Source organism: Vanacampus margaritifer, chromosome 1 (assembly GCF_051991255.1).
Source record: "Vanacampus margaritifer isolate UIUO_Vmar chromosome 1, RoL_Vmar_1.0, whole genome shotgun sequence".
Classification (NCBI taxonomy): Eukaryota; Metazoa; Chordata; class Actinopteri; order Syngnathiformes; family Syngnathidae; genus Vanacampus; species Vanacampus margaritifer.
In genome coordinates, this window is record NC_135432.1 from 20,703,663 (window position 1) to 20,719,974 (window position 16,312).

General features: G+C 37.8%; 1 protein-coding gene across 3 annotated transcripts in view; it reads right to left on the reverse strand.

Moving 5' to 3' along the window:
• cpne5a (copine Va) overlaps window positions 1-16,312 on the reverse strand; it is a 90,030-nt gene that overhangs the window by 28,736 nt on the left and 44,982 nt on the right. For all 3 annotated transcript variants that reach the window (XM_077582053.1, XM_077582044.1, XM_077582062.1), the window contains 6 exons: window positions 8,496-8,599; window positions 8,283-8,387; window positions 5,276-5,317; window positions 5,100-5,175; window positions 2,977-3,030; window positions 2,586-2,647 (listed from right to left, as the gene is read on the reverse strand). In XM_077582053.1, coding sequence (XP_077438179.1) covers window positions 2,586-2,647; window positions 2,977-3,030; window positions 5,100-5,175; window positions 5,276-5,317; window positions 8,283-8,387; window positions 8,496-8,599 — 443 coding nt within the window. The remainder of the gene's footprint in view (window positions 1-2,585; window positions 2,648-2,976; window positions 3,031-5,099; window positions 5,176-5,275; window positions 5,318-8,282; window positions 8,388-8,495; window positions 8,600-16,312) is intronic.

Consider the following 16,312-nt stretch of genomic DNA (forward strand, 5'->3'; position numbering starts at 1 on the left):
ATAAAAAGGTACAAAAGTTAAAGTATAAGTAGTAAATGTAATGTTTTGTCAGACGTCAATGTATTCAAGATAAATGTCATACTTGAAAATAACTTGAAAATAACGCAGAAGTAGTGCATCACCTTACAATTTAAAAAGTTCATATTTTAATCCAATTATTTTACTTTCAAAAGACAGACAGTAACTTGCAATATGCACTGTATTTCATGACCAACACTGCACCAACTTGATGAAACAAATTGGAGCAGAGGGATGCAGCGGTGGGAATAAAAGCAGTTATTCAGTGTGTATGTGTGTAAGAGAGAGCGAGAGTGAGAGAGAAACAGGACAGATCTGGGACATACCAACCTGGACAGCCAAAGAGCAGACAAGTAAAAGCAGGGCAGGAAGAAGCACGTCCATGTGCAACTGGTTGCCCGGCCTTAATTACAGTTTGTCCATCTTTTATCGTTGCCATCGACATCCGAGCTGAGCTGTACTGATTTTAAAGGGGACATACCATATTACGGGATACAGTGGAACCTCGATTTCACCGCCTAATTGTGGGGGAGGGATCATCCGTTAAATTGAAGTACTTTTCTATGCGGCCTAAAAATGCAGTATGGTTCCACATTTTTGTAAAATGACCTGCAATGTTTCTACACGTCCTTTTTTTCGTCTGTTATGATTGAATGTTATACATAAGGGCTTGAAAAACGCACGTGTGCACATAAAGAGAACTTGCTCCAGTAAACAACAATGAAGAGGTAGATGTGACACGCTCCTTTGGAGCTGAGTGCTTAAGCAGATGCTAAGCTAATTTCCATTAGCTTTGATGGGAAAGTCGCCAATGTCAACATGGCCGTCACGTAGGCAAACTCCCAATTAAACACCATCCCGACTGTCCCAGAAAAATACACATATGCCTGACTTGGACTCCTACTGTTTCCAGATTCCCCCGAGCCCCCTTGAAAGAACAATAGATGCATGTTTGTACGGCAGCCTGTGAAAATATGGTGGAAAGACGGACAGTTCTCAGGACTGTTTTAAGCTCCCTCTCGAACACGTACCAATTTTTTATTTCAGCATTTTAGGGTGAAAGAACGACATTCAGGCTGTTTTATTGCTGTCAAATAAAACCCAAACACTATGTACTGTAAGTGTTAGAACCCCTAGGCACAGCTTTAAATTACAGGGGAAAAAAGAGAATCCCCTTTGAAATGTTTCTTCAAGGAGAAAACAATCTAAAATCGAGGGCAGAAACTATGGAAACAAAACTGCTTCTGCAGCCAAGTGCACTAGAACAGATGTGGCGATGAGTCGCAAGTAATGCATTTGAAATGACTGGATTAGTCTATTAAAGCCCACATCATTGATTGTCGACTCTCTTGTCGTTACATTTGTCACAGTCGTCACACCTCTTTTTCACAGCACTGGCTAATTGGCTTGCTGATGCCAGAGAGCATTTTTAACAAACTTGAACTAATGAACCCTTAGAGTGCTTTCACACTAGCACCACATTTTGACTCGACCTCTAGTCTAGGACCAAATCAACTTGGACCACCTGCATGAGGAGGCAATAACATTGACTGTCAGACAAATATAAAATGAAATCAACCACTATTATGCAAAATGTTACTCCCCACGCAGCACTACATCACAAGCATACTGTTAGCTAGCCTGATCGGCGGCTAGCAGGTAAAGCTAACATTTGGTCTCAGTACCCGTTCCTGTCCAACATCACAAACATAGAATATCTAACAGACTTATATTAATCAGTTAAAGCTGCAAAACACTATTTAAACACTTTATTAACTTTAATGACAAACAAGGAGGACTAATAAACGTCTCAAAACATTATTTCAAGGCACCACTGTAATTTCAGGGTGGTTCGGTAGGAGTTACAGCATAATAATTTAGGTTACAAAAATAACTTAAATCCTAATAAATTCACCTGAGAACAAACTAGAATGTCTAATTATTTTATTAGCATCACAAGGGGTCCTCTGTTTATGACGGAGCTCTGTTTCTATGGCGATAACCTGAATAAGTACGGTTCACTAAACTATTTACCTATCCATTCATCCATTCATCTGTTTTCAAAAAAATCAAATGAAAAACAGCAAAGACAATGTGAACTGGTTGATAGTGGCAGTCCTCGCTAGAATGGCGCTCCGTGTGGAACTCCCCAGCCCTTTTCTTCTTGATTTGTTGGTATATCCATTCCAGTATAAAGGCCAGACAATATCTTTTAAATTTGTAAAGATGTGGCGTAAAACGATGAGAATACAGCAGCAGATATCCCCTTTACTTGGAGTTTCAACTTTTCCCTTCTGGCTCTAGGTAACGATTGCCCGCTATCAGGAGCAATAGATTCAGAAACTCCTTCATCCCCACTGTTATTATCGCTTTTAAATGCAGGCCAGGGGAGAAACTAAGGCAAGAGTCAAGTAAAAAAAAATTGTCTTGAGCCTCCACCTCACCATTTTCTATAACCGCTTAGCCTCATTAGGGTTCGGCCTGAGCAATAAACTCAAGTGAATCGATAAAAACGATGAATTGCGCAGTTGTACTACAGCGGTTATGACAACATAATGAGAACTCACCCTCCTTTAATGTAATCCAGGAACGTGTGCTCGGACTCCACACTGAATGACATCAAGGACACCTGATGATGGGGGGAAAAAAACAAAGATGTTTGCTCATTAATGCGAGTGAAAGCTGCTCATCAACATGAACGTATTAGCCAGTCACCTCTGAGCACAAAATGACTCATCCATGCCCAATGAGTGTGACGCATGGACAGAATGTTTAATGTTATAATCACTGATGAATATATCAATTAACATAACGTTCATCTGCACACACTTGGCTCCAAACACGACTCTCATTACAAATGATTACAACACACTGCCAACTGTCTGCTTTGTAAACGGTGACATTGGGAGTGAATGGAATTAAAACAGAGCAACTGAGCTTCCTGTGAAATGTACTCACCGTCCCAGAGTTGATGTATCGCTTTTTCTTGAGCTTCTTCTTGGCGTTCACCACCTGGGGTGTAGACAAGGTGGAAATGTGTGATAATGATCATGTGAACGATTCTTTTTATCCCACCTTAGGCGATAAACAATGAAAACATCTTAGCTCTCCTGTACCATGCCTGAAAGGGTAATGGAGCGTATACTGAATCCAATAGCGGCGTGAGAATTAGATGACATAGATCATGCCGCACAGCAAGACCAACATTATTCAGAGGGTGGCAGGGGTGTGCTTCTCCTGTGAATTACATTGTGATGTACAATGGAGACGTACGCAAACGGCATGCCATGGAGAAATCATTCCTCGACAAAGCAGTTTGTCTGTTCTTGCCGTGAAGAAAAATAAAAGACTGGTGGATCCCACTAGGCTTCTTGCCAAAGTGAGTTACAACTTTGACTCACAGGCAGCTATTTCTACTGTCCAAAATCAGGTCACAATGACACTCCTGTTGGTATGCATTATTCTATGTCAAGAAATACATGTGTCAGATTCAGGTTATGTGAGTAATGCTCAAGCCACGTGTTCTCTGACAAGCTCTCAAACCTTGCAGGGCATAACAATCACACACTCTTGTAAGCAAAACAGTCATGCTCAAAATTTGTATGGCATATAATACACACACACACTTATCATCCAAACATTCACACAATGCTGTGTGTGGCATAACAATCACTCCAATGTATGTCTAGCAAAACATTTACCCTCAAAACTATTTTTGGCACAACAATCACACAATTAGTCTCCAAGTTATGTGAGGCATAACAATCACATGCTCTTGCCATCAATACAATCACTATCAAAGCCATGTGTGCCTGTGCCATAACAATCACATGTTATTGATGTAAAAAAAAAACACTGCAAGCTTTACCTTCAGAATCACTTTCAAAGTTATATGTGGCATAACAATCACACACTCGTCATAGCCACTGTTCAAATCAATTAATGTCCAAGCTGTTTGGCATATCACATGCTATTGTCTTTAAAACTCAGTCTGTATGGGATGTGTGGCACAACAATCACATGCTCTTGTCATCAAAACAATCACTCTCCAAGTTGTGTGACAGAACAATGACATGCTCCTGATGTCAAAACAATCACTGCAAGCTATGTGTACCTTGACAATCACTTTCAAAGCTATTTGTGGCATAACAATCACACACTCTTGTCAGTCGCTGTTCAAACCAATTAATGTCCAAGCTGTTTGGCATAACAAATGCTCTTGCTATTAAAACTATCAATCTCTAATCAATATATGGCATAACAATCAAATGCTCATGTTGTCAAAACAATCATACTCAAAAATGTGTGCGACATAGCATTCAAAGTCTTGTCAACAAAGCAATCACACTCAAAGCTATGATATGCTCCCCGAGCAAGGGTGGATCAGACTCCAACTGTAACCCCAAGGACAACCTAAACAAGCTCGATTATGGCACATGGCTGTGTTGCTCATTTGTATTCCCGCATCGCGGGCTCAGTCTGCCCCGTCCACTTAACCTCTTTCAGGGCAAGTGACACGGAAGCAGTCTGATGGCCATTTCCAATAGTGTAGCTCAAATAAGCATGACCTGGAGCGTCTTCTGTCACTAAACGTGGGATAACGGCAACGTCACCTTACCCGGGCAAAGTAGACAACTGATTTTCTTTCAAAGTAAAAAGCCATTTGGGATTGAGTACAAAAAGCGAGGAGACTGATTTGTCCAGGCACAAACTGGATGTCCTTGCTTGGATTAAATTGTTATCAGAATGAAAGCAACTCAATTTTGGGCTATGTTTTATTTAACCCGCTTGTTATATTGTGGGTCATAACGACATGATCATTTAAGATAAAAATCTCTTCTGCAGGCCTACTGTATTATTATTACAAACTATTATAAACGTTCTCACTAATTAATTAATGACATTTCTATTCATTTCAATACACTAGTGAACTTTTATTCAATTGTTTTTTTCAAACCTCATCTACCAATGAGCTGACCCATGTGTCAAATTTCAAAGATCAAATGAGACCCTTTCAGGACAGCCATGGCCTTAGTGTGTAAAAGTGTGTGCGTGTGCTGACAGTATGAATCTGCACTCACCTCATAGACGTTTAATTGGCTCTGACCCCGACACAACTCTTTGTAGCTACTGGTGAATTCGCCAATGAAGTCATGGCTGGCAGAGAATGACAACAACAACAAACAAAGGGCATTCGTTACAGTTCACACCGACACAGGAATGTGTGTGTGCGCGTGTGTGTGTGTAGTTGGCTGACCTTCCATCTCTGTCCCAGTCATATACTTCCAATTTGATTGTTCTGTAAAAAAAACAAATGAAAAACAACAGGATGAAGACATTTGTTATTGTCAAGGTGTAACACTGAAGCAAAACAAGCTGCCAAAAAGTGATTCATGACAGAAAAAAAAAGCTGCTCAGCTCTGTGTGCTTTTATTGAAACTCTAACGAATAGAATAATACACCATTTGAAACCATTCTCAAAGGCAGTGCTACTGTGATGATTCCATCACTACAGAAGTTGTGTAATTTTGAACTCTTCAGTTATTGATGCAATAAATGAATAAAATAAATAAAAACAGCTGCCGCACACAAGTAGGGTTGGATTAATGGGAATGATCATAATCGTGACTAAAACGACCAGATTGGATGAAAGTACAGTGCAACCTTAATTCTCTTGAAGACTTGTTTGATTTTTTTTCTAATTGATTTTTTGCTTTGTGTTCAACAAAGCTTCAACTAGCTGAATGAAAAAAAAAAAGAAGATCAAATAAAGTACTGGAATGCCCTCCATTGTGGGCAAGGAGAGCTATCAACACATATAGCATGGATGTCTACTTATAAGAAAACAAAATGTTAATGTTTATGCATAAATATGATACCTCCCATTGAAATTACTCTTAATTCCCATGGAAAGTTTTCCAATTAAGAGTTTCTCAAATTCGCCTGTACACTTCCCATGGAAATTTACAGGAAACTTTTGCAAACTTGGGGGAGGGGGGGGTTCCACCCCTTTTCAATGTGAAACACTATAAATTGAGAAAGTTTGTCGAAAAGCCAAAGATAGAAAAGCCCCTCATGGGAGGACGCATATTTTGCAAGTTTTCCAAACTAATTGGGCCGGGGGCTCCAAAGCCACTGAGCCAGCCAGGGGGGACTCACTGGGAACGAGCAAAGATTTTGCTTTTCTTTGAGTGGCTTTCTTAAAAACTTGAGCGACTTGCTGCTGCTGCTGTCAATCACACCCCAGCGGGTCAAGGAGGAGGCGACGTCACGCAGGCGGCCCTCTTCAACTTCGCCATGTTGGTCCACCATGGCAGTTCACTGATGTCGGGGGGTGGGCAGAAGTGCCCCCTGCTCAGTTCTCTAATCCAGCCCGCCAAACATTTACATAATGAAGACTTAATTAGCTAATTTCCCCCTAAATTAATTCATTCAGTCATATTTTTAGAATTCATTTCTCATCATCTTTTTTTTTTAAAAATGTATTGGAAACACTCTGCAAAGAAAAATATAATTATTATTTTTTTAATATGACTTTGTTTCTGCTATTCTGACATTTCTAGAAAAAACACAACTTGTAATTTAAAAAAAGTAGCTTTTAATGAAAAAAAAGATTTTTTTTGTACATTTTATCTTGGAAAAATAAGCTTTAATGTTTGCAATACTGTAACAATGTTTTTCTTGAAAAACTAAAAAAAAATTCTAGAAAAAATTAGGACTTTTTTTTTGTCTTATGATTTTTTTCTCCAAAACTATGACACCATATATATATATATATATATATATATATATATATATATATATATATATATATATATATATATATATATATATATATATATATATATATATATACATGTATATAAATGACTTTATCTTGATCAAATATAACTCGTTGAAAACATAATTCTCATAATATTATGATTTTTTCATCTTGAAAAACTATAACCATTGTAGAAAAAAAAATCAAGACTTCTTATGAATAAAACATCAAGACTTCTTATGAATAAAACATCAAGACTTCTTATGAATAAAACTAAGATTTTTTTCTAGAAAAACATTGAGCTGATAAAATAAATTTTGTTCTTGAAAAAAATATAACCTAAAAACAAGACTAAAAAGTACTTTTTTCCCATAAAAAAAAAAACGATGACTGCAAAGAGCTGATTTTTTTTTCTTGAACAAAAAATGTCACTTTATTCTTATCATACAACTTTTTTTCCCTCGGAAACAAACAAATGAACAAAAATAATTTTTAATCTAGTAAAATATGACTTTATTGACCTAATTGTACATATATATTGTATGTACATACAATTGTATATATAAAACATCTTGGGGAAAAATGACCCTTTATTTTCATAGCATGACAAATTTTAAAACTATATATATTTAAAAAAAAAAAAACATTTTTTTTTTTTTACTTTATAGTCATCAGATTCTGACTTTAATCTAGTCGTATTTGTCAGTGTACATTTTAATGAGGACCTAGGATTGGGCAGTGACTGTGATGTTATAAACGTATTGTTAACATATTTTAAATAGTGTACTTGATGACAATTACATTTCATTAGACTGGGATAATATAAACATTTGATCAGATATGCATTTCTTCTATGGAAGTAATGTAGAGAACAAGCCAAAAATCTGAAAGACATTCAAGTAGGCAAAGGAGGCCAGGTTGCGAATGACAGTGGCTCCTTTGGCTGGGCCAAATCCTCAAAGGTGTCATCCAGCCCGGATGACATCCTCCATCTGTCTGACCCAATTAACTCGCAGGTGATCGTAGACGGCAACCCAGCGAAAAACGTCTTCGATGACAGCCAGCATGCGAAAGGGGCCAAAGTTTGGCCACTTCCACACATCATTAGGCACACACACAAGGTAGACTTCCCTCTTCTTTGTTATTTTATGGTGGTGCCGCTTGTGGTGTCCCTCAGCCTCAAAGGGAATCAACTAAGACACGAAGAAGCAGCAGCGGCAATCTGTTTACAACTTGTCACATCCCTTGTGGGTCATTCACTTAGGCTGGATTTACACTGCACGCTTTAAGTGACAATTCTAATTCTTTTGCTCCCATGTGGTTCGATTGCCTTATGCGTCATCCGCGTAAAGGGGGCGGGGAACGTGCAATTGGATTTCTTCAGATTGGAATCGGGCTTCTTTCAAATGTCACTAAAGATGATAAGAATCTGATAGCTGCCATTTTTGACTGAAAGCGCATTGCTGGTGTAGAAATGATTCCGTGGTGTCACTGGGCCTACCGGTCGTAGTCTCCGTTGCAGAGCGCCCGCACCGGGATGGAGAAAGGCTGCCACACGGGGTTCAGCGTGTTCTTCATCACTTCCGTCTTATGGCAGATGGTGAACCTGAAAATGAAAGATCGATTGGGATTTCAAGCGCACGCCGGCACCACTAGACCCTTTTCAAGTCTGCTCCTCAACTGACTTCCGCTAAAAAGCAAGAGACAAACTTACGTGCCATCCTCATTGCTCCTGTAGAAGACCATGAAGGGGTCCGACTTGCCGAAGAAGTCCTTCTTATCTAGCTTGTTGGCGCAAAACTGCATGGTGGTGTAGTCCTGTAGAGGAATTTAAAAAGATCAGAGGATGTCAGGAATGCACGTCGCAGTGCATTTTTATCTTATATACACGATGCGCTAGTGGTTAGCACGTCTGCCGGACAAGAGCTACTGAGTTTGAGGGTGTGGCGTTCTCGCCAGTTCAAAAACATGCTAGCATGCTAGCTTCAATGAAGATTTGTAAGTGTGAATGTGAATGCTTCTTTGTCGGTATGACATTGATTGGTGATGAGTTCATTGTTTGTTTGTACAGAAAAATAGTGTGTTGCTTTGTCATTATGTCTTGTTAAATGGCATATTTGAGGTATGGCTTTATATTGTGGTCACTATATAAATACAACAGACACAGAAAATGCAAATTTTTGTCATCACCAGACAGCTCGTCACAGCTCACCCATTGAAGGCTCTGCTTATGACTCACTTATTGCCAGATTGTTTCAAAATTCAGCCAAACAAGACTCTTCAACACTTCAATGTGGATTGATATTGCGCTGTCCACCCAGTCAGACTCTGAATTTCCTACCTTGTCATTCTACCAGATGGCAGCCTCCTGCCCTGACCATAAGTTCTGCATTAGCACGTTTAAAGCAACACTAAGGAACTTTCAGTTCACGTTGATTATGGCGGCGCCATATGGACAAAAGTGGTATTGTTATGAAGGAGGACCACATTTCCTATAAAGACAAGCGCATTGCGTTGCTTTTGAGCTCACGCCAGCAAGTGAAATACGGGCCAATGTTGATCCTTGACTGTCTTTTTATCCGGGTAGCTTCCCTTTTCCTTTTCAGTCGTTTTGCAGCTCCGGCCAGGAAAGCAGTAATCGTGCGTCGACATTCAAATTGACTTCCGTCTTTGTAACAAATGGGTAAAGGGAGAAGTGACATATGCCATAAAGCAGTCAGCACATTTGTAGTTTTTTGTGGGGAAATGTTCTTACCATCCTCCTTAAAGTTGCTTAGTGCCAGTAAAAATGATACCGAGACCTCGGGCCATGGCGAAGGTACCATTTAACTAGTTTTAAGTCGATGTTTAATCACAAGAGATATGAAAATATTTTATTATGGTTGAAAAGTTCCTTGGTCCCCGTGGCTGCTAACATGATTAGTGAAGAATGGAGAGTCTCCCTGTTCCACTTCGTGTGGATTACAGAATTTTTTATGACTTGGTCCCAAAACCAATTCCTAATCTTCTCAGCCTATCTACCTGGACTGTGAAGTGAAGAAGCCATTCTTCTTGAGATGCGAGCGTTGTGTAGTGGCAGTGAGCTTGACTCATTTCACAACAAGCAACAGTTAGGCAGATAGTTACAATTTCATATTGTTTTAGCTTCGAGCTTGCTTATTGTTAAATTAAACAAAATAGTGAGATTTTATTCGAAACAACGATATTGCTTGGCCTTACATTAAGTTCGCTTAGCATAATGCTAACAAACAATGTCAACTACAATACACAGGCTAATGATTAGCAGCTATGTGGTGGTGTTATGACGCTTTTAACTCTTTCAATGGCAACCATTTTCAAAAGAAAACCTATTTAGAGCATTCTGACTAATATTTCAAGGCTCACAAAATATTCTGCTTTATGACTATGTAAACACAGAGACTACCAAATGAAAGACTGTCTTCTGCACAAAACACTTGTTTCTACTTTGGACCCCAAAAAACACAGAAAATAATTTTTTTATGAAAACAAAAAAGACTATGTGCAAGGTTGACTATGATGGTAATAGTTTCTCCTTTAGTGATATCAAAACAGTGACATCAAACAATGAAAACAAGCTTTTCTTGGTAAAATAAATGTATTTACAAATCATCACCAGTGTAACATTTTCACTTTTCACTTAACAAACTATTGGCACACTATTTATGCTGTGCCGTGTGTTTGCGCATGTATGCATGGTACGTCATCAATTTTACTTTAATTTTACTAAATTTAAATAATCGTATCTTTTCTCTCTTTTATGACACTCTTTGTAGTACTGTACACCGGTGCTTCTCAATTAGCCCCCCACCCCCCAATTCTCTGCCACGACAATAAATAGTATCATATGTCTATAAATTGTTTTAAGTCCACCTATGCAGAAGAGCTAATACTCTTTGTGTACTCTCTAACAATAAGAGTGTCACTGCCACCTACTGTTGTGGGTGTGCAATTACAGTTTATTCTAGTATGGAATGCACCCCCGGCATCGCACCGCGTCCCCCCCATTTGAGAAGGACTGAATTAAAAGTAACGCAACAAACACTTTGATCACAAGTTACTTGTAACAGTTGAATTTCCAAAGATTTGCCACATTCACGCGCTTCCGCATCCCTTTGATATGGCGATCTCATCCAAAAGACACCCAATGCTGCCATCTGCTGGCCATAGTTAACTTACTTACTTACTTAACTTACTTTAAAATTGCTAGCAGACGTGACCAATACACTCCCACACCCAGATTTTTGTTTTGTTTGGTTTTAAGACTGCATGGTTGAAAAGAAAATTCAACAAATCAACATTATTATGTTTATTGTATCGTGCGGCTCCTGCATTTCAATGCAGTACAGAGGGGGCTATCAAATGGAAACTACATTGTTGATCACAGGAACAGGAGAATAGATCAGAACCTTTGGGCATGGAGGAGGGGCCCTCTGTACACGATGCATGCACAGGGTGCGTGAGAGTGCAGCTAATAATACACAAGAAAGGCCGACATTACCATAATTACACTCATTTGGGCATCATTTCAATGTAGGCCGCCATTAGAAGACAATGAGCATGGCCTTAAAAAGCTCTTGCTATTAGATGGTGGTCACGCAATTAGCTATTGTATACTAATGAGGCTGCACAGTAGAAAAGTAAGACACCTTATGAGAAAGTCCTGACAGAAAGTCCTCTGACCGTTTTGATGGGCTTTTAAAGTCTACAGGCAAGTCCAAATGAGAACAAAGAAAAATCATTTGAAATCTTTTTTTCCCACCATTACCACCTTACCTATTACTTCAAAAATTTATTGAAAAAGAAAAAAAAATGAGCAGGGAAGTAAAAAAAAAAAAAAAGAAGAAGCTTGCTTTGGGCTGACACTGTTGGCTCTCTACTTCTCTGCTCATGGAAAGGATTAAATGCTTAAAATCCATTATCGCTGTATCACAATTAAAAAAAAATCATAATTTCTGTGGAAATTGAGGCAGATTTTTTAAAATGTGGTTAGAATACGGAAAAATGAAACAAATTCCAGAAAATAGTTATTGATGTTTTTTGGCCATTTTCCTTCTCTGTTTAGGGTGAGGATAGCGGACAGGAAGGAACCATCACAATCTAAACCACCACAGACTACACTGTTGTATAGAAAAGTGTTCACCTGAAAAGTACAAGTTAAAAAAATGTTCAACTGTCCTCCATCTCCGAGTGAGAGAGAGCCGATTTGATGACACCTATTAAAGCTCCTCTGCGTCGTCGGTGTTGCTTCCAATCATATTTTATGTTTGCAATCATCACGGCGGGATGTTGAAAATAGTGAAGAGCTGATTAAAATAGTCAGTGGAGGCAAAATAATTCAGCTGCTTTTATGTTGTTGTTTTTCCCCCCATTCCTGTCATCGCCAGCACTAGGATTTTACATTGCCTGGCTAGTCTATAGCGGTCTTATTCTCCTCCACTTGGTGTCACGGTCAAGTTATAAAGCCATTTTTACAAATTCATACTCTTCAATGTGGCTTTTTTTTAACAGAACATCTCACATTCTATAATTGTCCTGTTCAGCCTTCACACTTCCACATTTTGTTGGCAAATGCCATTTAAAGGAGACATATGATGTTAGTGACTTTTTAATTTGGATACAATTAGATAACCTTGACAATCATAAAAATAAAAGCACAACAAACGTTACTTTTCAATAGCCTTGCGTTTGTGGTTATTGGGTGTGCATTTGCAATTTGTTTTAGGTACTTAGCGTCATTCAGTCCAACCTGAAAGCTTCCTAGCAAGCTCCTTCAAAACGCACGTACACAACTCATTGTGAATCTATTTCATATTTAGGTTAAACAAATATTGCTGTTGGTCTCTGATATGAACACCAGACTTAATATTTATTTTATAGGTTCAACTTGAAGATAAAGTAGCATGCCGTAACTACTAGCTAACATACTAATAACCACACTGCTAATGGCACTGTCATGACTTGCAGTTAAGCCCCTCCCCCTGGATAGCCAGACTATAACACTGAACTTGACTCATCATTTGAAGACTCATTCTGCCTAGTAAATGTCTGTAAAATTCCTTTCTAATTCAAATTTCTTAGCCTGTTCTCGAACGCAGTGCAGTAGGCTCGTTAGCTAACATTAGCTTGATACGACCCAGAGTTTAAGGTTGCTAGCATTGACTCTCCAGGCTACAAATAACGGACAATTGAGAGAACAAGTAGTAATCTGTTTAAAATGTGGTACAGTCAAGTTAAAAACTGTACATTGAATAATTATGATTTAAAATAAACATATTATAAGTTTTAATAATACAGTAGCCTACAACATGCTCTGAACAAGTGGGAATAAAAGATCCCGTTGTGCCTTTACTGCTGTGTGTCGTGCTTTTTTTTCTTCTTCTCTCATTTGCATCCGCTAGAAACCCACCAGAGTGTTGGGGCGGATATTAGATGGAGAGTGTGTTAATAGTGAGCACTAAAATGGGAAATATTAGCGCTGAGCCAAGTCAATTACCCATGTAGTCGCAGCCTCAGGTAGACATTCTGGAAAATGTGGCTAAGTGGATGAATTAACTCACCCGGGAGAGTAAAAAAGAATTTCCCAGTGATTTCGTCAGTGGTTAAATCACTTTGGCGCAGGCTTGAATCATCCAGCACTGTCTTTCCTAAATGCTCCCGAAAGCCACGCACACACCCTTCAACAACCTGACAGAGTTGCCGCACCCACTGCCCCTCACACGCACCTTCAAACTACATCAGAAAAAAGGTGTTTAAAGCCAGGACACGTCCCTAAAATGTTTTTAGTTGCCTATATTAATAATCTAATTGATAAATATATCGCATACTATGATCCCAAAACATTTTCGTCATTTAGATTTTGTAACGTGTGTTTTTATAGTCATCTACATATAATATTCTTCTTTATAAAAACAGAATAATTACAGATAAATATGATGTAAAGAATTACTCGGTTTGTGCATCATGATTTAATGCTTCAATGCAATTTAATGTGCTGCTCCTTCTGGTGTGCCCGCTTTGGTCACCAGGGGGCAGAATAATACAGTAGAAGAGTCACCACTACTCTCAGTGATTCATTAAGCTACAATAATGTTAATATAATTTTTGCAAAGGAAAAAGACTATTGTCTTATTATTATTATAGAAATGTCAATATAAGTTATGTGAGTAAACAGAAGACTTTTTGTCAAAATCAACATGGCGGCTGTGAAGCTCAAACTAACAAGAACAGAAACCTTGAATAGTGAGAAAAGATTGTTTACTAACAACAGCTGCTTCTTTCTCTTTGTGACGTACATAAAGTTAACAAGTATCGAGTCGTTTGATGCTTGCTTGCTTTTATATCATTAAACATTCATGGAGGAAATGCATGCGGCTCCACCGACAACTTTATAGCCGGGAGGGAACCGAGTTGTGAACGTTAAGTCTTCCCCCGGCTTCACAGGCAGAACTTAATAGGATTGTTTACCATCCTTATTGAGCCAATAGAGATCACAGCAGACTATACGCTATTAAACACATAGCCTGGAATCAACAGACAACATGTCTATAGGGGAGGGCTGTGTCTTAAAAAGGAGGCACATGGCACCTTAAAAAAATACAATTATATATAATAAAAACTCAATCAAAATCAAGGATAGTCAAAGTCAAGGATAAACAACTAAACCAACTATAAACTATAACTATAAACAACTATACCATTGAAAACTCAGTTTTGGCGGGGAGGTGGTGTGGGTGGTCTCTATTAGGCATTGCAACAAAGCAGGGGGTGTAAAGTGTAAACAAAAAAGGTTTACATTTTATTTTCCAAGGTGGAGGCAGCATTTCATCACCAGAAATGGTAAGGAAATTTGTTGTGAGGGCGGTATTAAGCAAAATGGCTGCACTGTTACGTCACAATCTGACCAAATTGAGATTTTGTAGTAAGTAATAGTCAACTAAAAAAAGATGGGCTTGTTTAATTTCACATTTGATAGGTTGAAGGGAACTCCGGCCACAAAACTAAAAATAGTACAGAAACCTGATTTACTTCAAATTTACTGTTGATACAATTAATCATTTCCCCAAAAGAATTATTGATTAATTTAATAATCAATTATCTGTCAATAACATTGGGAAGTTTTGAAAAAAAAGTGTGTTGTTTAGATTTTTATGCTGATTAAAACTAAAATTAAAACTCAAATTGGCATGCTGACTCCAAAATTGTAGTTTTTGTAACACATCAAGTTGTTTCTCTCCACAGCTCAGTTGTAAAACTGTGGTAAGAAGATTGATTGATTATTATTGGACTCATCTATAGCTACGTGTCAACTTTTTTGTGCGGTCACAATTGAGACTTTTGTGATTGTGTGGTGAGAGGTGTGTGCAGCTCCCAATAGGTCAGTACTATTAATATCTGCAAACAGAAAACTCACAAAGTAGACTTTTCAAATTCACCTTTTTAAGTTTTTAGTTATTGGTTTTGTTTTCAAAGCTTGCACCTATTATTTTTTTTGTGTTTTATTTACATACATACACATTTATTTCATATTTTTTAAAGAAAACTGGGATCCTATACCTAATAATAATAGACAAAAATGTTAATCAGTTTTCAATTCCGCATCAGACTTTATTCAACAAAAAATGTAATTGTTGAACTTGTTCTAATACATATATTTAAATCTAGGAGTGTTGGAAAATAAAGGAATTAAAACAAAATAAAAATAAGAACAGTATTGAGGATTTGCATATGGCTACCCGGTCCAAATATTGTGGCATATGCGCATCTGACGGCCTTGCCAAGTGTTAAGTGAGCCAACTGCCTAACATTCAATTTGGCCTAACATTTGGCACTTCCGCTGCAATATGCGAGAATTCAATCTCCACTCTGAGAAACGCGTTTTCAGACCACAGGCGCACGAGGGCAAAGCTCCCTAAAACCAAAGACAACTTGGTTGAAACGTAACCTGAAAATGCACAAAGGAGTGGACGGACAGCGTCGCTTTCTAAGACTAAACCATGAGTTTCATTAAGTGTTCATAACACTTCATGTATGCATGCTTTTTCACTCATTCACTGCCATTGACGTCAAAAATTCATTTGAACTATTTCTATTAGTTTAACATTTTTTCCCACTTCTGTTAACAAGAGTATGAAAACCTAGATTTTTTTTAAAATTGTATTAGAACAGATATAAAATCTGTGATTAATCGTGAGTTAACTAGTAAAGTAATGCAATTAATTACGATTAAAAATTGTAATCGCCTGACGCCCCTAATTTTTAATAATCTTTTCCTTATATAAAAAAAACATTATTACAAATAAAAATAAAATAAAAAATAAAATAAAAAGAAAAGATTATTAAAAATTAGGGGCATCAGGCAATATTTTTTTTTTTATCGTAATTAATCGCATGACTTCACTAGTTAACTGACAATTAATCACAAATTTTATATCTGTTCTAAATATACAAAAAAAAAATCTAGGTTTTCGTATTCTTGTTAACAACAATGGAAAAATATGTTAAACTAATAAG